Source organism: Scyliorhinus torazame, chromosome 1, assembly GCF_047496885.1.
Source record: "Scyliorhinus torazame isolate Kashiwa2021f chromosome 1, sScyTor2.1, whole genome shotgun sequence".
NCBI lineage: Eukaryota > Metazoa > Chordata > Chondrichthyes > Carcharhiniformes > Scyliorhinidae > Scyliorhinus > Scyliorhinus torazame.
This window is the reverse complement of record NC_092707.1, coordinates 191,830,873-191,858,519: the sequence shown is the minus strand read 5'-3', so window position 1 is coordinate 191,858,519 and position 27,647 is coordinate 191,830,873. Positions and strand designations below refer to the sequence as shown.

The window sequence follows — 27,647 nt, the reverse complement described above, 5'->3', positions numbered from 1 at the left end:
TCCAAGGTTGCAATCAGTTGAACACACAGACTTAGGTGTGATTGGAATGCACCTTCCGGACTTAGTAAATGGAGAGCTGTACAAACAGAGTCTGGTAAGTATTACACTATACTTGAGCTTTCTCACAGATTACAGAGCAAAAGTACTTTTTTAAGGGGCTATTTCGCCCAGCTTTTTGAGGGGCATTTTTAACTACAGTCTGTGTGAAGTAGGTGGAAAGTTTGCAGTAGGATTCAGCCTGCCGAGACTCTTCAGTGAGACCTGAGGAAACCAAGCTCCCAGCTCTTCAACATGAACCGAAGGCTGTTCTGAACCGGGATCTCTACTGTAAAAGATCAAGTTACTGTTGATCAACTGGTGCTGGCCAGCTCAGACCTCAAAGTACGACGTTTTGACAGCTGTCTTTATGAGTTAAAAAAATCACCGTGAGGTTCAAAATCAGAAGTCATTCAGCGGCAGTCCTTAACGTGGATCCAAGAAAGGGAATAGAAACCAGCTGTTCACAGTGCGATAGGGCTTTTTGCTTTGGCGGTTAAATTGTCACAGGGTCGTTAAATTGTCACAGCGAAGGCATCGTCAAGAACCTTAGAGCATGTGGGAAATATATCATCAAATGGGGCGCTGACGTAAAAAAATTGTTCAGTGGTAACGTTTAGGCTGAACGGAGGTAAAGTTGAGTCTTTGCAGTTCCTTCTTTGTTTGTATGAGGCTGTAGCTTTGCTCAGTGATCTCTCCATGATTGCCGTGAGAGTGTGCATTGAGACGCATGCTGTGTCTTATGCCGACAGGACGGCTGTGCACTTCAGGAAGGAAGCGTCAGAAGTGGTACAGCCTTCCAAAACAAGTCAGTGTAACCTTCAAAAATGAAAGAAAACAGGGCGTTGATAGAGACTGGAACAAACTAATCTTGAAAGTGTTTCGTGAGCACGGAACTGACAGAATCAAAGAAACCACCCCTCCCACCACCACCTTTCCTCAACCCACCCCACACTGTAACTTTTGAGAATTATTGTTTGTGTGCCTCCATGTGTTATTTTTATCTGCTTCTCAAGCACCAGCAAGGTCAGTTAGTGTTCACTTGCTTTCTGGTATTAACTTTTCGCTGTCAGGTGACTGATATTCAGAAAGAGTGATTAATGTGAAACTTGCTATCTTGTTGAGGTGAATGATACATTTTAAGGGAAACTAGATAAGTACACACGAGGGAGAAGGGAAAGAAGGACATGCGAATAACTAAGTTGAAGTAAGCTGAGGGGCACAAGCACTAATGTAGACTTTTATTGGCTGAATGTTCTTCCACTGTGCTGCAAAGTTCTGTGTAATTCCATCAAACAGCCAGTCATTAAATGATCTTAAAGTGTTTCTGTAACCTTTATCCAGAACAGAGATCCCAAATCTCCTGAAAGAATCATTCAATGTAGGCATGTAATGTGGAAGAAGGTGCTACCCAGTCTTGAATCCAAAAGGTCAAGTGTGTGTATTTTCCTGATGAAGCACAGAAATCGTTTTAGAACATAGAATCTCTAAAGTGCTGAATGAGGCCATTTGGCCCATTGAGTCTGCACCGACCCTCCGAAAGAGCATCCTACCCGGGCCCACTCCCCCCGCCCTATCCCAATAACCCCACCTAACCTGTACATCACTGGACACTAAGGGGCCAATCCACCCAACCTGCACATCTTTGGACTGTGGGAGGAAACCGGAGCACCCGGAGGAAACCCACACAGGCATGGGGGAGAAAGTTGCAAACATGTCCTAGTTTCACATCACTATCTGGTTGAGAAACTCACACCACCACCACTGCCCCCAAACCCTGCCACAACCCCTCCCCCCCCCCCCCCCCTCCACACCTCATTTTGTTTCATTGTTTGGTTGGGAAAGAGAATGCGAATGGAATGGGTTAATTCTCCATGTAATGTGGGACCATTCCATGTCCAGAATCACTGCAAAATGTATAATTAGAAAGTGTAGGAAACATTAAGGAATAAACATTCACAGTGGCGATTTTGTTTCATAAAGAATTGCTGGGACATTTTACTACATTGATGGTGTGTAAGTTGTTGTTTATAAGAGAGAGTTTTAGGCTATATTTCCTGGAATATTTTCAACTTGAGGAAATTATAGATTCAACTGAACTCAGAAGCAGTTAACTCAGATTTATCTATGATAACCATTGGTTTCTTTTCAGTGAAAAAGGAAACTGGAATTCTTGTTCAGGGCCAGTTGGCGACTCTGAAGAGCTTGTTAACGTTCTACATTAAGAACTGTGTTATTTTCTTTTTATTTGCGGTAGGTTGAAGAAAATCATATAAGTTTATGGAGGGCATGATCCAAGCCGCTAATAGTTGTTAACAAATATTCAGCCTTGGACCTAGGAGAGAGCCAGGGAGGCACCACGTGTTCATATTTAACCAACATTTTTCATTCATTCATGGTATATGGACATCGCTGGAAAGGCCAGCATTTGTTATCCATCCTTAATTGCCCTTGAAATAAATGGTGATTGGTAAGCACTTTTCTGAAGTGCAGATACAACCTACAGTGCTGTTAGGGTGGGAATTCCAGGATTTGGATCCAGCAACAGTGGGGGAATGCTGATATAGTAACAAGTCAGGATGGTATATAAGTTGGAAGGAAACGTACAGCTGGTAATGTTCTCATGAGCATTGACAGGTACCCTGTTCCTTCTCCATGGTGTACCCCTGTCTCAATCTGAGTCCCTTAAGATCTCCTTCTTTTCCTTTTGTTTGATTCTTTTTTTTGTTCCTTCAGATCCTTGTGCTCTCTTTATCTTTGTTCATTTTGCAGTTATTCCTTCAGAATTCATCAGTTTCATCCTGACCCTTTTGTCCTCACCTTTGCTCAGAATTGCCACCGTTACTCCTCTTGATTCTTTTTCGCTGCTCTTCCTCCATCATTTTAAAGTTAAGGTGGCATTTTACTCACACATCAGAGTGGAATAAAGTGGAGGAAGTGGAGCAGGCGCTAGGCTCTGGAATGCCCTCCAGTACTTGTTATAGACCACTCAGCTCTAAAAATAAATCGCACCAAGTTGCCCCTTTTACTCGTACTCCTGTGAGCATAAATTCCAGATCAGTAAACGGATGTTATCGGTCAAGCATTTTGAAGGAAATTGCTCCTAAACTCAAGCACTTAATCACACTTCTACTGAAAGCCAACATTGACGAACACTGATCTCTGATCCAATAAAATTCACGTTTCTTCATTGACAGAATATAAAGTTTTAGAATCCTCCATTTTAGAGTGAGAAAAATTGACAGAGCTCGGTCGTCCTTTCTTTACAAAGGTTGCAGATAACTCTGTGTCCCGAGCAATCTGCCATTGGAAAAGTGAAGGTTTCAATTTATGAGTCAGTGACTGGAAGGTGGATTTCAGCTGCTCCTTGGATGGCTCTTGTATTTCCTCCTTCTGAGAAAGCACCTAACCTCCAGTCTGCGCATCATCAAAAGAGCATAGGATTAAACTGAGCAGCTTCATCATCCAGCAAGCCTATGCTTTTCTCTATGGCACAGCAGCACACCTGGACAGCGGGTTAGCTTTCACCATTATGTCCCAGAAGATAGTGCCATAATATACACCAGTATCAAAATATCATGGTGCAGCCACACACTGATGGACACACAGTGGGACCAATCAACACACACAACACCGCTGCCAATCACCAGTTAGAGCACACTCACTATAAAGACAGGGGGCATCAGAGGTCCCGCTCATTCGAGTAGCAGCTAGCTAGAAGTATAGAGCTCACAACCTGCAACACAGACATTCACCATGTGCTGAGTGCATCAACTGGTTAGGACAAGGTAAAGGTCTTTAGTTAAAGCTGGTATCGTATTTACCCACAGTTCAAGTATGTTTAAATAGTTAACCGTTTAATAAAATAGTGTTGCACTACTTCAAGTGTTGGTGACCTGTATGTGATCCAGAACACCCAACACATCAGATAGCACACCAAATTCAGTTAAATACGTAACCTGAGAATTTAGTACGAGCATGCAAGTAGAGCTTTATGTATGCCCTATTGTTGGCTTAGGGTCCAAAAATTGTGGGTTTGCGCCAAAGTCTTTGCAACACTTGAAGTGAAACTATATCATCAGAGGTGCTGTCCTATGGCTCTGGTTGAACTATTGAACCAACTGGGTTGGTTGTTAAAACAAAAAACAGGGAGTTTGTCTCCTGGCCTAGCAAACCTTTTTACATTTACCAGCAAATCTTCAGGTACACAGTTTAACTGTTTTTTAAAATGTCTCTGTTGTTGGGCATTCATAACTGCGCAACGATCACTGAGCTGAAAAAAAAAATAGTTGAAAACTTTGATACGTTTCAACATGTCACAGTGGCATTTATCCTAACTGTGCAGCACTGGGCAAAGATCGCTTTTGTAAACATGTTTTTTTGTGGCTTGGAGTCATAAAAAAGATAACAGCACAATGATCATAGAACAGACAAAATAGTGAGAAAGTATAAGGTATAAATCATGCAAGCGGCAACTTCACGAATCAGAACAGAAAAGAGATCGCAAACATGGGTGGGATTCTCCTTCCCGCCGCACCCGTTTTCTGGTGCGCCACGCCCTCACCGGCAGCGGGATCCTCTGTCCAATGGGGCTTCCCATTGCGGGTACCCCCACACAGTCGGGAGACCCACTGGCATCAGTGTGCTGCCGGCGACACAGAGGATATCGCCGGTGGAGAATCCAGCCCGTTAACTTAGTAACAAGATATGCAGATCCATTTAATCATGCATGTATGGTCAAGAGGTCTCATTTGCATTGCGTTACCTTAGATCACGATTGGGAATGCGGCAAATGGATTGAGAAAGATAATAATTTTAATTAAAAGATATATTAAGTTAAGCTGACCAATGCCAAAAAGAGAAAATGATGCAGTTAAATGGCTATAATTATGGTTAATATTTTGGAATTATGCAAATACAATTATAATTTGTTGACCCAACTGTTGAATCTCCCTATCATAGATTATCGTCAAATTTACAGGGCAGAAGGAGACCATTCGGCCCATCAAGTCTGCACCGACCCTTGGAAAGAGCACCCCACCCAAGCTCACACCTCCACACTATCCCTGTAAACCAATAACTTAACCTAACCTTTTTGGATACTAAGGACAATTTAGCATGGCCAATCCACCTAACCTGCACATCTCTGGACTGTGGGAGGAAACCGGAGCACTTGGAGGAAACCCATGCAAGTTCGAGGAGAACGTGCAGACTCCGCACAGACAGTGACCCAAGCTGGGAATCGAACCTGGGTCCCTGGAGCTGTGAAGCAACTGTGCTAACCACTGTGTTACTATGCCGCCCTATCCCTGGTCGTAAAATGTGATTTAGAAATATATAATATATTATGTCATTGATATTTCACCTGTGCTACCCTATTGGGAGTGTATGCATCTGTAGCACCCTTGAAATGGTGTTTGCACTTGGTAAAGATTAAAGGTACATTACATATGATGGATAATGTCAATAACCTTTCGTAACAGAGCTGACTACATTAATACCCAGTTATTTTTAATTATTTTACTTTACACAATAAAATGGATCAAAATACTTTGCATTTATATCACACCTTTCAGTACCACAGGTCATCCCAAAGCACTCAACTGTCAAAGAAGCCCTTTGAAGTGTCATCTGTTATAATGCAAAAAATCCAGTAGCTAATTTGTGCATAGTAAGGTAGCTATTTTACCAGATCATCTGCTTTATATATATGTATCATATCATACATATGTATGTGTATTATCAATATAAAAAGTTTGACGCTAATGTTTGATGTTATCAATGTGGACTGTTATGTAAATGTAGTGATATACTGCCATCAGATATGCTGAACACCACCAAACTAGCTCATTCTCCTGACATTAAATTCATCAAGGCTGGAAAAATTGCATGGAGAGGCTGGGCTCATTCCAGCTACCCCCAGGGCAGCACGGTGGTGCAGTGGGTTAGCCCTGCTGCCTCACAGCGCCGAGGTCCCAGGTTTGATCCTGGCTCTGGGTCACTGTCTGTGTGAGGTTTGCACATTCTCCCGGTGTTTGCGTGGGTTTTGTCCCCACAATCCAAAGATGTGCAGGGCAGGTGGATTAGCCCCTTAATTGGAAAAAATGAATTGGGTACTCTAAATTTATAAAAGAAAAATTCCAGCTACCCCCAAGTCAGCAGCATTTATCTGTAGTATCTTCATTTGACAATTGAGGGGTGAAGGAAAAAATTCTAACTTCGGGCGGAATTTCCCATCCAGGACTAGGTCCCATGGCGGGGGTGGGGAGTGCTTCCCACTGGGAAGCCTAATGGGACATCTCACAGTGTCTTCAGGCCCTGACTCAATCCTTACCGAACGCCATAAGGCGTAATTACATACACCCAGTGGAAATCAGCCTTTTGTAAACTTCTGATGTGCAATCTTAGGTAAATGTTAAAACATAATTTGCCGATATAAGTTGGTTTATTCTGAAATAATTTTTGAATAGAAACTCAGTTTCACATTAACAGAACTTATAGAAGTTTAACCTCAATTGGCAAAAAATTTCAGGAATTTTAAGTAATTTTCTACAACGTTTTGGCTACTTGGGACTGTAAGTAACTGGAAGTACTTTGTGAAGACAATGGCCCTAATCCTATCTGCAATTAAGCCAAAGACAATCTCTCCATCTGGTCAGAATTTGTGACTGCTTTGATAACCTCGGTTTTGCATTATTAATAATAAAAATGTACATCTCTATACGTCTTCCTAGGATCTAAATTCGAAAGGAAGTGGGATTTATCCAGAGGGAAACATGAGTTTGACTGAACACGCACGATACAGCCACGAGCCCTCCTTGGACCTCCCTACCTGGAGCAAAAATATCCTGGTTGATTCCTCCTACACTACAAGGACTAGTCCTACCAAACTGAAACTGACATCCAATGAAGTCCAATCAAGTAACGATTGGAAAAGTAACAGCTCAAAAGAAAGCAGAGTGGGCAATAAATTGGAGGCAGAGTGTGGGAGCAGGCAGGGGTGCGAGGACTCCCCACTGTGTTCACTCGACTCTTCTGAATTGCAGATGAAAGTGGATTTTTTCCGTAAATTGGGTTACTCAACAGAACAGATCCATGTGGTTTTCCAAAAGGTGGACGGCAATGCCGATACCAACACTGTACTCGGAGAGCTAGTGAAGGTACAAGGAACTGTGGAAAAGGACAATGTACCAGAGGAGGTGCCAGTGCCTATCCTAGTGTCTCGTGGAGGTCCTTTAGTCAAAGCCCCAAATAGTGGGCCAGTGACTGAAGAGGTGCAGGAGCAGGAAGTCAACTTGCGAACGATTGTGATCGATGGCAGCAATGTTGCTATGAGGTATGTTGCTGTTATTGTGTTTTTAGTCTATTCAGTTTGTAGGACAATGGCGTCAATCATTGCTGCCATATTGCTATAAAAGGAAGTGGAAGGTATGTTGCCAGATTTATTTTTAGATCAACTGTAAGGATTTCAATTTTGATTCATCGCAAGGTTATAAATGGGAAAACAGATGGGAGATTATTTGAAAAGGATCTTGGATCTGCTATCTTCAATGCCAACCTGCAAATGTGCCCACCTGAAACCAGCAGAGTGCTCTATGGACCCCACACCAGAAAATGAGGTATTAGGTTATGTGATGCAAGACCGTTCCTCACCACCCCACCCCCCGCCCCAATCCTCTGGAGAATTCAATGTACATGGTCAATGGTCCAGACCTGGTTCTCAGCTTTCCCTGTCTTAGAGTCACAGGCCACTGAATTCCAAACATCCCATTATGTCTGAGCCGGGAATGGTAAAGGGAATTTCAATGATTGTAAAATAATTGTCTCCAAACTTTACACAAGCTTCAAGCTGATGAGAGAATTCCTGGAACTACTTGACGTTCCGGGAATCTTGCCTGTTTCCTGTATTGATTATGTACCTTTGACCCGCTGGTGACTCACCAGCTACACATATCTTCATGTATAAACCTTTTATAAATCATATGCAAATAGGTCTGCACTTCCTTCTGAGGGGAATTTTCAGACTTGGCACGGCCTGCAGAGGAGAACATACTGCTTCTGTCACCAGATGCTACATAATCTGATGGTTGTGTAATTGGAAGGGTTCCAGGGAGAGCTGCCAAACTCTCTGAAATGCTTCTAGTGTCACGGGGTCGGTCAATTTTAACTCATTCACAACCGGTGAGTGAGGGTCAATGGGGAGAATAAGTTGACAAATATGTAAAAACCTGACCTCAACCTGCCACGTACATGCCAGCTTGCATTATAACTGTGTGGGTTTGAGGGAGCTATCCTGGTAAATTGCTTTGATGCGGATCCTTCAGTATAATATTTAAATAAGGCTCCGATCCTGATATTTTGGCCACCGTTTAAATTTTATGCTGACTGGTCAGGTTTCTCACGGCTCAGGTAATCAGGTGGCTGAAAGGAGAGGTAGGTGAATGCTTTTGTCAGTCTTGCCTTTTTGGCAAGAGGAGCAGGAGTGATTCAGCCGTCCCTCCCCCAGCTCCTCAAGCAATATTTCTGATGACATTTCTCGCTCCCCATTTCGGGCGGTCGAGAGAGTGGATTTGGAAGGTGCCGCCGAAGAAGCCCCCCCCCCCCACTTCAAAAGCTAGGCAGGATTGTCAACCACCTCAGCAAATGACCCATAGTCTAAACAGCTGCTTTAAAATCATTTCGAATGGCTGTTTCCATAAAGAACGGAGCAAATCTGAACAGGCCTGATCCAGATCACCTATGAATCAGTGACTTGCTGTTCTGTGAGACACACCGCTCTGAAACAGCACAAGACTTTGAAGCTGGACTGTTTTTTGAGGCTTCTAATTTCAACATTAAGAGCAAGCCTCAAGCTTCACAAAGAGGGCAACATGTGGAAACTCAACACCAAACTAAATTCACTTTTAGGACTATCTCAGAGCAGAAATTAATTTTTAGGCAAATTAGAAGGCAGACCAAACACTGAGATTAAGGTCTGCACGACCCCCAATTTCAGAATTTCAAATCTCTCAGACAAATGACATATTTTGTTTCATGGAACAATGTCTAAAATTTAAACTTACCATTTTTATATAGAAAATAGAAAATTGTCAATGAGCATGCACCCTTAAGTTTATTTATATTTTTATATAACATTTTAAACAAAGTTGAAGAGTTAGCTGTGTGTGTGAGAACAACCCACCCAAAACTCTCCTCTAAAGCCACCTTAAAAGTTTCACTTCAGCAAACATGAAGCAATCAAACTAAAACACATCATGCTGTTGTTTGCAACAGTTGTTCACACACCCTGCAAAGTAAGAAAAAGATTTGCATCACAGTGATTCATAAAGGCGGTACACTTCTTAAAAATGTGGGGGCCAGTTTAGCTCAGTTGGCTGGATAGTTGGTTCATGCAGGGCCAACACCTGGGTTGAATTCTTGTATCAACTGTGGGTATTTAAGAAGCTGAAGTTATTCATGAAGTCCCACCTTCTCAAAGGCGTGGTGATCCTCAGGTTAAATCACCACCAGTCAGCTCTCCCCCTCGAAGGGGAAAGCAGCCTATGGTCATCTGGAACAGTGGCAACTATACTTAACACTCTTTAAACAATTATGACTTATAAAACAAGATAACAAGCAATGCACAATTCATTGCATGAATGTTCGAACGTAGAGGAACAAATCAAAGGCAGCTCGTGGCTGAAGATGAACAATTGTGACAAACAACAGCAAATTCAGAGGCTTGCATTTATCCTGTAATAATAAATGGTCCTGCTTCTGAATATGCTCTTGAACCATGAACTCGGGATGTGAGTCCAGTGTTGGTCTGGCTGGGCATGTGTCAAACTGACATGGACACGCCACTGTGAGACATGTGCCAGTCCCATTACCATCTGGCAAGTGAATCTGGTACCTGATTCCAAAAGGCGGGAATGGGATTAGAAAGCCACCAGACAGGGATCCATGGGAAAGTCTTTAGCAGTGAGGAAGAGGGTTGTGCGAGCAACCTGAGGTCACCAACACTAGGGATCTGGCAGGGGGAGTCAGTGGGGGTATGGTAGCCTGATGCAGGGGAGAAGGCTTTGGTTTCCTACTGCGGCCTGTAGCAGCTCCCTATACCTCCTGGCTCACAAGAAAGCCCAAAGGTACACAAACAATCTTCCTGTCTCTATTCTGGGCTTGTTCCTGCTCCTGCATTGGTCAAGATTTCTCTGGCAGCTCTGCCTTCGGGTACGACTCTACATTAAAATTGTCTGAATTCCCTTCTGGTCATAGGAGCCAACTATTTTTTTAAATTTGAAGTACCCTTTTCTTTTTTTCCAATGTACCCTTTTCTTTTTTTCCAATTAAGCGGCAATTTAACATGGCCAATTCACCCACCCTGCACATCTTTGGGTTGTGGGGGAGAGCCCCACGCAAACACAGGGAGAATGTGCAAACTGCACCCGGACAGTGACCTGGGGCTGGGATCAAACCCATGCCCTCGGCGCCGTGAGACAGCAGTGCTAACCACTGCACTGTCATGCTGTCTTTTGTACATTTATAATAATTATTATATGATCTTTATTCTCACAAGTAGGCTTACGTTAACACTGCAATGAAGTTACTGTGAAAATCCCCTGTGAAAGTCGCCATATTCCGGCGCCTGTTCGGGTATACAGAGGGAGAATTCAGAATGTCCAATTCACCTGACAACTGTGGGAGGAAACGCAGAGCACCTGGAGGAAACCCACGCACACACGGGGAGAACGCGCAGACTCCACACAGACAGTGACCTAAGCCGGGAATCGAACCCGGGTCCCTGGTGCTGTGAAGCCATTGTGCTAACCACTGTGCTACCGTGATTTACCAGACCTCCACACATTTGCGACCAAGGAAGAATGCACCTGCTCAAATAGCAACAAGTAGGAATGCAGCAGGGACATGAGTGATAGGATGGAGCCTCAACTTGAACGCCTGTACCCTGTTCTCATTGGACCAGGAAGGAATTGGAATTAGTACTTATATTTCTCAGGCAGTATATTGAGAAGATCTCCCCAATATCTGCAGGTAAAATCAACAATAACTGCAAATTCATTGGAAGGGCCTTTGCTTCAATGAGGAAACTTTTGTTCTTATCGGTGATCTTGGTGATCTCATAACTGCTATAAATTTGGAAACCACTTTAAACTTTTGGAGGGAATGGCTGTTTCCTTATTGCTAACCTGCTAGTGTCGAATGATCCTTACTCAGCTGTGCCCAGTAGCACAAGCTGAATATACTGGTAGCTGTGCTTTAACTCCATCCTGTCAACAACATTCTTATTATAATTACACAACCTAAATATTGCGATGATTGTTCCTCCTGAGGAAACTGAAGAAAATGACAAATGCCATTTCTGGTTTAGGTGACGCCATTCAACACTGTGCTTAAAAGGATAGTCTGAGCAAACTTCAGACACTGCGCAGTAATTATAATAGTTGGAGGTTAGGAAATTGTTAGGCTTTGTAAACAAGTATCACTGATGTAGATATTTTCTACTTCCTGGCGTGGGTGTTGTGCCGCGTGACATACAACCTCAGAGGAAACTGTTTTGTGATGCAGGACGTCACATTGTTTCAGCCACGGCTTGTTTGATTAAGAAAGTCCTGGGTTGAAGTCGGACTCCAGAGACTTGAGCACCAGTTCTAAGCTGTCGCTCTAGTGTTGAGGGAGTGCTACACTGTCAGATTGTATTTAAAAGCTGGAACATTAAACTGAAGCACTGGCCGAAATTTGTTGGTCATTGCAATTCAATTTTCCCACCTGCAGCGAAGGCCAGTCAACGGGCTTCCTGGCAGCGTGGGGTGATTACAATGGGAAATTTCACTGACAAGCGGTGGGAAGACAGAATTCCGCCGCCAACGAACGGCGCGCCGCCGAGAAACGCGTGGCTGGCGGACCGGAGAATCCCATCCACCACCAACCCTCTCAGTGAGACATTAGAACGCAAGGGACTATTTTGAGGAAGAGCATGTGAATTCTCCTCAGTTACATAGAACATAGAACATACAGTGCAGAAGGAGGCCATTCGGCCCATCGAGTCTGCACCGACCCACTTAAGCCCTCACTTCCACCCTATCCCCGTAACCCAATAACCCCTCCTAACCTTTTTGGACACTAAGGGCAATTTAGCATGGTCAATCCACCTAACCTGCACGTCTTTGGACTGTGGGAGGAAACCGGAGCACCCGGAGGAAACCCACGCAGACACGGGGAGAACGTGCAGACTCTGCACAGGCAGTGACCCAGCAGGGAATCGAACCTGGGACCCTGGAGCTGTGAAGCCACAGGCTAACCACTTGTGCTACCGTGCTGCCCTTTCCGTGGGCAATAAATACCCCCTCGGCCGACCCATAAAAGTGTATTATATGGTTATTATCAAATTACTGTTTCTGGGACGTTGTTGTGCACAAACTGCTTATTACATATTTCACATTACATCAGTGACTGCACTTCAAAATTATTTTCATTATTTTCAAAGTGCTTTGAGATGTCTGAGGACAGGAAAGTCTCTTAAAATGGAAGTCCTTCTTAAAATTATGCTTGACCTTGAATTATTATAAAAATAAATCTCTCTCTGCTTTACATTCAAGTTGATGCCTGTTAAGTATTTATTCTTCTTTTGTTGGGGCGGAATGGCGGCACAGTGGTTATCACTGCTGCCTCACAGCGGCAGGGACGCAGGTTCAATTCCAGCCTTAGGTGACAGTCAGTGTGGAGTTTGCGCATTCTCCCCGTGTTTGTGTGGGTTTCCTCTAGGTGCTCCGGTTTCCTCCCACAGTCCAAAGCTGTGCAGTTTAGGCAGATTAGGCCATGATAAATTGCCCCTTAGTGGGATGTACTGGTCAGGTAGGTTACAGGGATAGGACGGAGAAGTGGGAAGAGGGTCGGCGCACACTCAATGGGTCAAATGGCCTCCTTCTGCACTGTAGGAATTCTCTGATTCTCTGATATTTGTGTGAAATATGAAAGAAACAATGGTTTCTAAGATGCATGAGGGTAACCTTAAATTCAGTAATTGAAAATATTGCAGGAAGAGATCACAATCATCCTATCTGTCACTGGAATAAAATATACAAAAAATGGAATACAAAAATAGGTGTTGAGGCCTGTGAGTGACTTAGAGTATTAATCCAATTAAATTATTTTCAATCACCTTCTGAAATTAACAGACATTGCTGATTTGAATCGAGTTGCAGCTATCATCTGTTGTAGGAACGTCATGTCAAAAATTTGCACTGGTCTTTTAATTATTTACTTAAAAGATATATTTTTAATTGCTTGGCAAAAGGGAAAAGTTAGAACTAATATTATAGCAGACCCTGTAGATAATAATCTTTATTCATGTCACAAATAGGCTTACATTAACACTGCAATGAAGTTACTGTGAAAATCCCCATGGCGCCTGTTCGGGTACACAGGGGAAGATCAGAATGTCCAATTTACCTAACAGCACATCTTTCGGGACTTGTGGGAGGAAGCCAAAGCACCTGGAGTAAACTAACGCAGACATGGGGAGAACATGCAGACTCTGCACAGACGGTGACCCAGGGCAGGAATAGAACCCGGATCCCTGGCACTGTGAAGCAACAGTGCTAACCGCTGTGCTATCGCACCGCCCTATATGAGCAACATTTCTTTGAAATGTCCTTTGTACTGTTTGGGCTACAAATGCCTCTGAACACAATCTTTTTTGCCCATGGGCAGTTTAAATTTTCTTTTATAAATTTAGAGTACCCAGTTCATTTTGTCCAATTAAGGGGCAATTTAGAGTGGTCAATCCACTCTGCACTCTGGATCCTACCCTGCACATCTTTGGGTTGTGGGGGCGAAACCCACGCAAACACTAGGCGAATGTGCAAACTCCACACAGACAGTGACCCAGAGTCGGGATCGAATCTGGGACCTTGGCGCATGAGGCAGCAGTGCTAACTACTGCGTCACCATGCTGCCCCCGGCAGTTTACATTTTAAAGATTAGGACTTATAATTATGCTGGAAATTTCACCCAATAAACTGACCAAGTTGTCACCAACCTATTTATTTTAAAACATGGTATATTCCACAGCCATAGGCACCTTAGAATAAAATGTTGCATGTGTGGTCAAATTTTACCTGTGTTTTTGCAAGACTGGATTATGAGAAATTTCTCTCCTTCTGAACTGAGTAATAGTTCAGTGAAATGTGCCATCTTCTTTCCCAGTTACAGTAAGTGACCATACTGTAGTTATTGCAGCAGTACCTTGATGACAATTTAACTCACCTAGTGTACAATCACAGATTGAGCTCCAGTGACTCATTCAGATTGAGCTAAATTAAAAAACTGAAACTTAGCCAATTCAAAGTTTTGCAGTCATATGTGTAAATCTCATTGAAATAGTGTGACATACACATCTAAATTCTCCCTCAGTGTACCCGAACAGGCTCCGGAGTGTGGCGACTAGGGGCCTTTCACAGTAACTTCATTGCAGTGTTAATGTAAGCTTATTTGTGACAATAATAAAGATTATTATTATAATATATGTACATATATGAATACTATGGAGAGGAATTTTCCGTGCCCCCACGGCGAGTTTCTTGGCAGTAGGAGGCAACATGCCATTTTCCACCTCCTGTCAATGGGATTTTCCATTGACTCCCAACCCCCCCCCCCCCCCGCCCCTCCCCCGCCGCCCTCCCCCCACACACACACACTGCCGGGAACCCATGGCAGGGGCTTCGCCATCAGCAGGACCTGAAAATATCAAAGATGTGCCAGTTAGGTGGATTGGCCATGCTAAATTACCCTCAGTGTCCAAAAATAAAGGTTAGGTGGGGTTACTGGGTTACAGGTGGAGGTGTGGGCTTAAGTAGGGTGCTCTTTCCAAGAGCTGGTGCAGACTCGATGGGCAGAATGGCCTCCTTCTGCACTGTAAATTCTGTCCTTCTATAGTGATTCTATGATTCTCTCATCCTGCTGGTGTGAATGGCCAGAAAATCCCCCCATAACTACATACAAACACGCATACACACACAGGAATCTCTGACCCTTCTTCGCATCTAATAAGAGGGTTATTTCTTGTGACCTATTGATTGATGTTGGGTAAGGTCATGAAAATTACAGCAGTCAAGTATGTTGAGGTTCTAGTGGTCTGAGAAATATGGTCAATTAGAAATATTGAAATATTATGGACACGGTTTTTCGAATCTGATCCTCGTGGGCGCAAATCCTGTTATGGCCTCCAAATCATCCGGGAAGGCTATAACAGGATTTGCGCCAGGGAGATCTCAGTTTGAGACCTTCCCCACCGCCTGCCAATGACGTGATCAGGTTCATGCCCAAAAAGGGAATGAACCTGATTACTATGAATTTCCATTGATTTAAATATCATCAAATGGCTTTACGCCATAGCATCTGGCCCCATGTAATACTCCCCTTCTTGCAGATTGATGTCCAGGTGTCCAAGGTGCCTGGAAGCCCAGGGTTAATGGACATTGTGCCCAGCACTCTGGTGGTGCCCATTGGCATTGACCCTGGAGGTGGTGGTGGGTATGCCTGGTGCGTTGTTCGCTGCTGGCATGATACTATCTTCCCATCGCTTTTCAATGGGACTTCCCAATGTAACCACGCTTCGCCGCCGTGAAACCCGCTGGCGAGGATGCGCTGCCAGCAGGAAAAGTGAATCGTAATGAATTTGTAAGTGGCTGCATACTTCTGGCTGTGTGACTGTTGGCACACAGAGTCATGGGCTGGATGAATTCATGTTCTCATTTATCATTCCCTGCAATGAACCTCAACCCAAACATACTACTGAGGCAATTGAGCAAAAGAGAAGGAAAACCAAAATTTCAGCAGGAGACAATGGGAAAGAAACTATTTGGAAGTGTATCATTTTTGCACAGAATTCTTAATGTAGCAGGCAAGCCATCAGCACTATAGTACACCATCAGTTAGCAGTTTACCTGATGTGCATGTAAAGTTTGTCACTTTCATTCCATAGTCACTCAGCTCAAACTTTTATCCCAAAAAAATCATGGTGCAATTGCAAATGCTGTCAGAATATAAGATGAAGCGATGAATAGAATGCAATTCTGAGTGTATCTGCGCTACTTTTTCAGTCATGGGAATAAAGAGGTCTTTTCCTGCCATGGGATTCAGCTGGCTGTGAACTGGTTCCTGGAGAGAGGTCACACAGATATCACTGTCTTTGTCCCATCTTGGAGGAAGGAACAACCAAGGCCCGACGTGCCGATCACAGGTATACACGTGTTCCAATTAATCAGCTTGTGGTGGTTTGACTCTTTTGAATGAACTGGGTGTCGGGCTCGGCCATTTCTGGCTCAACCACATATAGGCTAGGCAAAACAGCCGATTTCCTGCCCTGAAGGACATTAGTGAACCACATGTGTTTTTTATGACAATCAACATTGGTTTTATGATTATCGTTAGACATTAGACTTCCAATTCTAGATTTTTATTGAATTCAAATTTCACCATTTGCTTTGGTGGGATTTGAACCTGGGACCGCGAGCATTGGTCTAGTTCTCTGGATTACCAGTCCAGTGAAAATACCACTGCGGCACTACCTCCCCTTATACTTGCTTGCTTTCTTTCCCATTAATGCTGAATGGCAATATTGCTGATAACTTTGAAAGAAGCTTTCAACATCCCAGTTTCTCAGGCCTTGTTGGGTCCTAGGTCAGTGACCTTAATACAAGAGCAATTCACAGCTTCAGCTGTTGGGTGACATAATTGGGAAAATATATTTCAGTCTATCTACATCGATGTTAGAGAATCCTTACAGTACAGAGGAGGCCATTCAGCCCATCGAGTCTGAACCCATGAAACAGCACCATACCTAGGCCCATGCCCCCACCCTGAGCTTGTAACCCCACCTAATCATTTTGGACATGAAGGGGCAATTTAGCACGGCCAATCCACCTAACCTACACACCTTTGGACTGTGGGAGGAAACAGAAGCACCTGGAGGAAACCCACGCAGACACTGGGAGAACGTGCAAACTCTACACAGACAGTCATCTATGGTCGGAATTGAACCCAGGTCCTGCCGCTGTGAGGCAGCAGTGCTACCATGCCGCCCACTTGATTTGGATCCAGCTGCTGCCCTTAAATGCACATTTCTTTAAATGATAAATGTTAAAAAAACTCTTGCGACTGAAGTACACTGTACTTGGGGATGTGATACTGACTTGACAAAGACTAATTATTTCCTCGTTGTTTTGGATTATGTAACATGCAGAGGCCTGGATTATTATTGCAGATGTGTCCCTATTACAGATGCTCTGGTCATTTATCACATTATCATTTGTGGGATCTTGCTGTGCATAAGTTGGCTGACACACTTCTCTCAGTTCAATAAATACTTCATTGGCTGTAAAGTGCTTTTGGATGTTCTGAAGTTGGAAAAGCTAATTTCTAAAATTCAAGAACCATCTTTCCTGCAATACAGTGAGCGCCTTGCGCTCGCACATTCCACACCAGAACGCAATGCCTGTCATATCATTAAAGGTTCCTCTAAAAACACCCAGGGGCCATGTTTGAAAAAGGTTGTTAGGCTCTTTGCACATATGAAAGGGAGGCCTAACACCCGTTTGAGGTCCAATTCCTAAATATTTTAGTGACTGACCACACTATGGGCTGGATTCCCCGGTTCCCCAGACACGTGTCTGTCGGCAGCACGTCATTCACTGCCGCCGGGATTCCATCTTCCCACTGCTTGTCTGTGGGATTTCTCATTGAAACCACACCATGCCGCTGGGAAACCCATAGACAGGGGTGTGCTGCGGATGGGAAAAGTGACCCGCAATGGCCGGAGAATTCCGGCCTTTGCCTCATGTATTCCGCAGTCAGTATTCTTTGGTGCATGGTGGACAAACCAGTGGTTTTCTTGTATCATTTAAATTTGTGGTTTTTTGTCAGCTGTCAAGGTGCCCCTCTCTCACCACCAAAACCCTCCCCCCGCTGCTTATCACCTTGGCCAGCCTCCAAACGAACCTATTTCCAGTCTTCTCAGACCCATTGGCTCATTTTTCTTTTAGTTTTCATTTCTAGATTGCAGTGCAGCCAGTCATGGCATTCCCACTGCAGCTTTGCCGGGGATCAGCTGCCTGAGTGCAAACCAGAGATTGACTTTCTGATCTCTGTGGGCATTGGACAGTAAAACAGAGTCAGCTTTGCAACAAGCTTTTGCACTGCTCGGTAAGACACCACTGTCTTCCAGTTATGAACCTCAAAGTGATTGACATCTAGGCCATTAATGAAACTCAAAACAATTATCGGCAGGATGTGATTATAATGTATGTAACATTAATTTAGCACACAATACATATTGTATTTGGTTCAGCAGAGCTTCACATGTCCTATCAGTCCCCTACCGATGTGTTGCTTCCATGAAGAACCCTAACCCTAACCCTAACTCCTCCCAAAAAAGGGAATCATTAATTGCACAATTGTTTGATCATTTTTCTAACTTTATGAATAGGGAAGTGAAATTCTAAATCTAACTGTCGGCATCTTTCTGTATGGACAAATGCTAACAACAGAACTGAATTGAGTCATGGATAGTTAAAGTAATTTCACCACTGCAAGTCACCATTTTGTTGATAGGACCTGGCTGCCACTTACCCAGAAAAAGCCTCTCATTTTCCTATCGTTTTAATTACTGATCCATCACTAATTCCCATTTAGACCAGCACATCCTCCGAGAGCTCGAAAAGAAAAAGATACTTGTCTTCACGCCATCGCGACGCGTCGGTGGGAAGAGGATCGTCTGTTATGATGACCGTTTCATTGTCAAGCTGGCATACGACACTGATGGCATCATTGTTTCAAATGATACCTATCGGGACCTGCAGAATGAAAAGCCCGAGTGGAAAAAGTTCATCGAAGAGCGTCTGCTGATGTACTCATTTGTGAATGACAAGTAAGTCAACCTTCAGCAGAAACCCACTGGTCTCAACATGTTTCTCGCAATTAATTCAGGCTGACATCTCCTATTTGTGAATAACTCCAGCTTTTATGGCATAAACTTGATATCATGTAACCACAATTTCCAGATTTCCAACACCTTATTTCCTATCATTTCAACCACACTGATGTTCTGGTTCAAGACCTGGATTGTTAATTTTAAATAAATTTAGAGTACCCAATTCTTTTTTTCCACCTAAGGGGCAATTTAGAGTGGCCAATTAACCTATCCTGCACACATTTTTGGGTTGCGGGGGTGAGACCCATGCAGACACGGAGAGAATGTGCAAACTCCACACAAACAGTGATCCAGAGCCGGGATCGAATCCGGGTCCTCAGTGCTGGGAGGCAGCAGTGCTAACCACTGCGCCACTCTGCTGCCCCTTAATTTGTCTCTTAAACATGATAAATTTAAGTTGATCTTGATTTTGTTTTATTGTAACTCTCTCTCAGGATGTGCCTGTCGCTAGAAAGACCAGCATTTATTGGCTATCTTCACTTTCCCGGAGAATTGCCCTTCTGTCTTTGAGGCAGATTTTTGAGGGCAGTTCACCAAACTATGAAATGGGATTGGTGTAAGATATAAGCCACACTAGGGTGGGACAGCAACCTGCTTACCCCAAAGGGATTACCGAGTCACTTGGGTTCTTTTGACAACCTAACATTTACCAATACAGCATTTTATAGTTTTTAAATCAAATTCAAGTTCTCAAACTGCCACAGCAAGATTTAAGCTCTCATTCTCTGTGCAGGTTAGATGAACTGGCCATGTTAAAATTGCCCCTTAGTGTCCAGGGATGTGTGGATTAGCTGGGGTTATGGGGGAAAGGTTGGGGAAGTGGGCCTAAGTAGGGTGCTCTTTCAGAGGGTTGGTGCAGGTTCAATGGGTCAAATGGCCTCCTTCTGCACTGTACAAATGTTATGTTTGTAAGCCAATAGGGTGGAGTCCAGTCTCTAAATGAGATTTATATTAAAAGGTGCTGCACTTTGAAACCAAAATCTTTGATTTTTACTTCAGATGATTGGGTACTGTGTCTGACAATGCAAACCTTTCTAAACCTTAAACCAGGGATAGGGCCTATTTGGGGTTGAGGTTATTCTGAATGTCAATGGAAATTCAAAACCAATCTAACTGTCTGTAGACACCATCACCAATCTTTCAACTACATGCAACACAAAATCAGAGAGGAATATTTCCCCTCATTAACTGGTACTGACGGCAAAAGCAAATCTTGTGTTCATTTAGCTGTTCCTGCCAGGCAAGTGGGTCAGCTGAAAGGAACATTGGGCAAGAGTGTATCGCCCATTCCCTATCGCGCAGGGATGATTTACAAAGTGATCCTTGCAAATCCTGAGTGTTTGCACTCAACTGAAATTCTTACTGACATTTTGAACCAAAATAATCTGACATCCAGCCAATACTGTGAACAGTTGACTGAAGTCGGCTCTGTGTTTCCATTGTGCACGTCCTGGACTGTGCAATGACCTTGAACACTAACAAACTGAACTACTGGAACAGAAAGAGGCTATAAACAAACCAAAAAGGACAGTCAGCATGCTCAGCTGGTCGAATCAATTAATTCTCTTTTTTTCATTAAAATTCAACAAATAATGCAAAACCCAAGCAAATACGGGTGAATCCAAAGACCACCGAGCAGTAGTGACTTACTTATCCATATTGTAACGTTTAGGGAAAAGAAACCAGTCTGCGTTTTATCAGTAATCAGTTTGGAAAATGTCCAATGAGTAAGAACGCATTGCAAGTTTAAAAATTGTCCAGGTTATGTCAACCATGAAGAGAGAGCAAGGTAATGATTAAACATGGTGCTAATGTTCTGGAGTGGCTCTTACAATGCAAATTCAAACAATCGTTTCTCATTTGGTGAATGTTTGAGTTCATCACAATGACATGTCACAACCAAAGAGTGGAACATATCTCTTGCTTTCTCACCCAAGATCAGTAAAAAGCACTCTCAGTTTCATTGCTCTCTCCATGAAATGCCAACAAACTAACTTAGCCCAAAAGGGCAACTTTTCAGCAGTATTCCATAGTAATCATCTCTGTGGCATTTGTGAGTGAGATTCCCAGTCTGTACCAAATTGTGAGCAGTTTTATATTGAAGATTCAAACTCGTTTAAGAACAGGAACTAAATGGCAAAAGACGGGGTGGGATCTACCAGTTGGGTTGCACCCAAAAAGCAGTGCGGCACGTGCAGAGCACCTGGTAGTACCGGGAGATCCATTGTGGGCGGAATCACTTTCTTTCAAATCTGCATATGAGAGTGAGATGGTGAGTCTCATCCTAATAGGTCTTCCCGAGAGCTAACAAAGGTGGCACTGGCAGCTGGCACTTTTGCGTGGAGGTGATCGAGCCACCCTGCATGGGTGGGGGTGCGGGGGTGGGGGGGACGGGGGGGGGGAGGGGTGCGGGGTGTAGCTCGGAGACCTCCTTATAGTGAGTTGGGTTTGGGGCGGGGCCAATACGAGGTCACGTTGGGGGCTCGAGAGATTGGGACGCCATTTTAAAATGGTATCCCAATCACTCGCTGCACTGATGAGTTCTGACGAGAGGATCTCCTCAGTGCAGAAAAGGGAGCTAAAGTGCGGGTTTGTTGGGGAGTTCCCCGCTAAGGCTCACGATCTACCCGAATGGGTTCTACACAGCGGGTTGTTTCTCGGCACTCCGAGTGCTGGGAAACGCCCGGCTAATCTCGCGCTACGGGTCTCTGTCCCCATTCAGGGAGATCGCATCCTCAGTCTCATTTAGGATGCAGAGAGGAGAACTTTCTTTTGCCAGTTGAGATTGGATTCAGAGCCAAGTGCCAGGGGTGACATTGACTGGCATTCTCCAGCTATTGCGATTCACTTTTCCCGCCAGGGGCATACCCCGGCCTACACGTTCCCCAGTGATGTGGGGTGGCTTCAATGGGAAACCCCATTGACAAGAGGCTGGAATGTAGAATCCCACTGCCAGCGAATGGCGTTCTGAAACACACGGCTGGGGGATCGGAAAATCCAGCCCAATGTTTCTGGACCATTTTGGCTCCCAGTTGCCCCTTGATGACACAGCTCCATTCTTAAAATTGGGCAAAATTATGTTGGCTTCAACAATCATAGCCATGTTTGATTATGTCAATCTGATCTTGTCCTGTGAAACTTTCCTATTGCAAAATGTTTTGATTATGTAATGATTGTCAATCAGTTGTCCCTTTCTAATAATGGCTTTCCCCTGTTGTGTAGGTTCATGCCCCCCGATGACCCCCTTGGGCGTCATGGGCCTAGTTTGGATAATTTCCTACGGATAAAGCCTGTAATACCAGAGCATAAAAGACAACATTGCCCCTATGGTGAGTACTTTGCTTTACAATCTGCAGAACCTTCTAGACCATTTTCATTTTCAAGTTTAAGGAAGAAGAAGAAGAAATCGCTTATTGTCACAAGTAGGCTTCAAATCTTGAGAAAATCATTGTTTTTCTCCCTTTTTTTTCCACCTTGATTCATTGTCAACCTGCCCAGCTGACTGATGGGTTGTAATATGTTAGTGGCTATAGGATGATTGTTGCACTGATTACTCCCTACAGCTTCTATTAATTCCCACCAACAACAACGCTAGAATCAAGGCTTCACAGTTTGGGAATACAGTAGCCCCAATCTATGCATCATATAATTCATTACCACAACATGATGGTTCTTCAGCATCATTGAGGGAGCTAGGGCTTTTCTCTTTGGAGCGGAGGAGGATGAGAGGCGACTTAATAGAGATTTCTCAGATAATGAGGGGGATAGATAGAGTGGACGTTCAGAGACTATTTCCTCGGGTGGATGTAGCTGTTACAAGGGGCATAACTATAATATTCAGGGTGGGAGATATAGAAGGGATGTCCGAGGTAGGTTCTTTACTCAGAGTGGTTAGGGTGTGGAATGGACTGCCTGCTGTGATACGGGGAGTGGGATAGCTTGATCTTGGTCCCGGACAATGCTCGGCACAACATCGAGGGCCGAAGGGCCTGTTCTGTGCTGTACTGTTCTATGTTCTATGTGACTGACCTTTGTGCTTCATTGATTGCCTTCTATTATAAATTGAACCCTGAATTTGTTTAAAACATGCATTGTAAGCATTCAATTTAAAATCCCAGAAAGTTCACCCAAGAGCACAATGTAATAATCCACTCAGCCATGTGGACCTGGAAAATTACAAGTTCAGTCTCTTACACTTGGTTGGACCGACTAGGGCCGACCCAACAATGGACCTCAGTACCCCAAGTTAAGAAGGGTAAGATACCAGCGAGGGTTCATCCGCATTATTCTTGTCCAAAAATGCTTGCTGGGAAGTGTATAATGCACATGATTGTTGAGAATGAGACGGGATTTGGCTCTTCATGGCTGGACAGGGTACATGAGCTTGGGGACCAGTGAGCAGTTGGTGCCAGTAAAATGATGGAGAAAATAAAATTGGTACAGGAATTGAACCCACAATGGTGGTATCACTGTGCATCATGAACCAGCTTTCTAGCCAACTTAGCTAACCAACCTCCCAAGTAAAATTATATCCTGGCCCATGTATCACCACTACCAAGGAAGCAAAGAACAAAAGTAAGAAATAAATGTATTGTGATGTTTTATTGAAGGATCAATGGCTTGATTATCTCAATAACAACATCACTTGCATCTATATTGCACCTTCAATATGATAAAACATGCTAAGGCACTTCAAAGGTCCATTACCAAGCAAGATTTGACACAAAGTCGCATAAGGTAGTCAAAAGCTGGGTGATAGGCTTTAAATGGTATATTAAAGGATAGCGCGGTAAAGATATGGAGATTTACGGAGGGAATTCTGAAGCTTAGGGTGGGAGTTCCACATATCTAGTAGATTGTCTCTCAAAGAATTTAAAGAAATGATTGCATTTTTATCTTCTAATTCTCTGTTAAAGGAAAAAAATGCACTTATGGAATCAAGTGTAAATTCTACCACCCTGAGCGAATTAATCAGCCCCAGCGTTCAGTGGCCGATGAACTCCGTGCTATTGCCAGGTCCTCTCCAACTAAGAACCTCAACTCTGCAAGTCCGCATAAAGAAGAGAAAAAGGCCAGTGTGCAAAAGCGATTGCCGTATTCCGATAATGGTTCATCCATCTTTAATCAGGGTGAGAATGGCTCATTGCAGAGACTCAGTCCAGACAGGCAGTACCCAGTGCAGAATGCAAACTCACCTGAGAGCAGTGCAATATCAAAAGGCGTTGCACCGACAAAAAGGTCACCTCCAAACACAAACACTGAGTGGTTCCATCATGCAGGCTTTGGCAATGCCCCAACCAATTCATTGTGTTCAACCTCGCATAAGAGTTACGATGAAGGCTTTGTGTCATTTGAGAAAGGATTTTCTGATATGTGGCCTTCGAGATCTCAAAGCCACAGTGAGCCATATTCTATAAACAATGGACAATATTATTTACCGACCCACAGCTTAGAACATCATCAGTACAGTTACAATTCCCATGAGTCAATGCCATCACTAGGCCTTTGTGGTTACCCTCAAAACCCACCCAACAGTTCTCCGTGCTGCATGGCGATGGGCAGAATGCCAATTCCGGCACAGTTCAGCCACAGTCTACCAAGTGACTTCAATTCACCAGGTTCCCAAAGGTCAAGGAGCTGCTGGCCTGATTCATGCCACACCGCACCTAACAGTAGATCAAACAGTCTTCTGGACCCTCATGTCTGGGCAGTGAAAAGATGTGACCCACAAATCCTGGATCCCTACTGGAAAAATAGCCAGTGGCCATCACATGACCATTGCGGAGAGGAGCGGGAAACTGTCCGCATGAAGCTGTGTGCCATCTTCCAACCCCACCTAGTGGATACTGTTATGAAGCAATACCCACAGCTTTTAGACCCCCAGGTGTTAGCTGCCAAAATACTGGCTTATAAATCCAGAAGCCATAATGTTTAAGGCACTGACATATTAAAAATAAGCCAATGTGTGTCCAACCAAGCTGCAATCAACTATTGTGATAATTAATTTGAATCAAATGGATTGTAATGTACAAATTCTACTTGCATTAACGTATGTAACATTTATAGATGGGTTCTTAAAATCCAGTTGTAATACAATTAGTTTTATGGCAGTCGCTCTGGGGAATAGTTCAGTGAAAATACTTTAAGCCCAATTTCTAGTCGATGCACTGTATCGGATTGCACAGTACAATCTCAGTTTAATATGTAAGATATGATGAAAGTGCCTTTGTAGTTCCAAAACAACCTTGTATTTTATTTTGTGAATGAATCATTTAAAAAGCGTTGAACATAAAAAAGGTTTTTATAAAAGCACACAAGATATTTTATAGATTTAACTTTAATGATTTGTACTGTAATCTGTACTGTATTGTATATATTGTAATCTTGCATAATATCATTGTATATAGTGTAATTGGTATAGTATAATGCATACTTTAATCTGTACATACTATGCAATGCATGCTGTAAAGCATATATACTGTCCTGTACATTCTGAATTCCATACATTTCATGTCATTGTTGTTCACTCCTGCATAGTGCTGTCCTCAGAGCTAATTAAGCGCCATTATTTTTAAGCATTGTTTGTGACCATATTTGGAAGCACAGAAGTAAGTGTTTCCTGTTCCACTTGAGGGGATGCAGAACCTGTAACCTCTTCTGCATACGTATGTATCTGCAATCGAAGTTTCAAAAAGAAATGCCTTGCGGGTCTTGTGTAAAGTTACAACGTGAAGCAATTGCATCTCTCAGCTCGCAAGCCGAATACGTTGATACATATTGTATCTTTACTGAATTGTTGCTTTGATCATGTCGTCTGAAATCTTTCAAAAAAGATTTGTTTCAGTGGTGACTGCAGAAAGCTCATTTCAATCATTGAAAACATATTATGTCATGCCACTGCTTGAAATAGTCTACGCTATTAAATTTGTTACACGTTCAGGAGCAGGATTTTAATCCAAGTAAATTTGTCACATAGCTAAAGTACTCACGGTGCAGAAGATAGGCCTGAGGATGTGAACTGTACTTTAATAATGCAAGTTCTTTCTTAATTGGAAATCCTAATTCACAGAAAGCAGGAAGGTGCTTTATTGGAGGAGATGAAGGGAAAAGAAAGAGACTTGCATTGAACCTGAGTTGGAATATCCTTGGGAGTGATTGACAATGGAACTAGGCCATCCCTGACACCATTCACAGTGCAGGACACAAATTCAGCGATGCCATCAAAAATACAATTTTAATTGTAAATTGGTTTTCCCATCTAATGTTCTTTGCAACTGAACTAAATTTACAATGGCACCGGCCAGACTAGTTCTCCTTGATGCTCTTGATCTATTTATCTGTATCCAATGGTTTAATAATCATTCTTGGAGTCAATTCTGCAGTTACCACTGGATGGCAATTGAAATTGGCTGCATTGGCACCATGTGTCAGTCTGCAGGTTGTAGGGATTGCTAACCTGGTGTACTTGAACCTTGCGTAAGGGCACCTGAGGAATTCAGAACTACAAAATCACTTGTAATGGTTTTGTTCTAGTTAAGCAAACTGCTTACATTTTTTTTAAATTGTATGATAAAACTTGTATTTTTAACTTTTTATAAAGCATGTTTCTCTCTGTAATATTTACTGTATTGTAAAGTCCGAGTTTGTATTTGAAGTTGAATTAAATGCTCTATGCCAAAAATGCTGAATCTTAATTGGACAATGTTGCCTGGTGAAGTGTTTCACAAGATTATTGGGTCTTAGTCGCAGGTAGCATAACCATGTGAGGGTAGATTCCCCTTGGTTACACAAAGGAAATCTTCCCAGCTTGCTGGTGTTGCAATCATAGAGTCATAGAAGAAAGGAAACCAGAGCACCCGGAGGAAGCCCATGCAGACATGGGGAGAATGTGCAGACTCCGCACAGACAGTGACCCAAGCTGGGATTCAAACCTGGGACCCTGGAGCTATGAAGCAACTGTGTTACCGTGCTGCCATATGGTATCATGTCACCTAACAATTAAAACTTGTCAGCACAGTGCTCGTTGCAATCATGTCGCCTATCCTGAAAAGCCATGATGGAGGCCTATAGCTTGAAATTTGGAATTCTTCTGTTCCCAGATCTGAACATGCCCAAATCCTCCAATATATCAAGGGCTGTTTTCGGTTTGGCTTACAATTATACATTACCAACATCATCAAGAGCTCAAGTAAAGTGGGAAGAATCCATGAGAGCACATATAAGTTCCTGACAAGGCTGACTGTAAGACTCGCCAACCTAGATTTCTGTGTTTTTCTAAATGTTGCAAAATATCTTGCAAGAAAACAATTTTCTTTACTCAGAACTACAAGATTATTGATTGCTAAATGTTTAGCGATCACTACCCTTGTAGTTCTGTGTAAAGAAAATCTGCAACTGCCAATGGTTCAGTAAGCTTGAGGTCAAAGAAAATCAATAAATAATAATGCATGTTTAATGTGCTCCTTTTTCTTAATGGTTTCTGATATGCACCCTTCTGATTCTGACAAAATCAGGTTGCAAACTTATGCAGTATATGTTATTTTTCCCAGCTTAGAAAAGAAGTGTAAATGAGAGAAAATGTTGAAATGTTTTAAAGAACAATAAAGTTTAGCATTATGCAAAGCCA

The 27,647-nt window shown here is 43.2% G+C and overlaps 1 protein-coding gene across 1 annotated transcript; it reads left to right on the top strand.

Moving 5' to 3' along the window:
• LOC140418293 (endoribonuclease ZC3H12A-like) lies at nt 1–27,647 on the top strand. Its single transcript, XM_072501763.1, has 6 exons — nt 1–94; nt 6,771–7,372; nt 16,134–16,273; nt 18,724–18,958; nt 22,244–22,350; nt 23,938–27,647. Exons 1-6 carry the CDS (start codon nt 47–49, stop codon nt 24,954–24,956), a joined length of 2,151 nt encoding a protein of 716 aa, XP_072357864.1. The 5' UTR covers nt 1–46; the 3' UTR covers nt 24,957–27,647.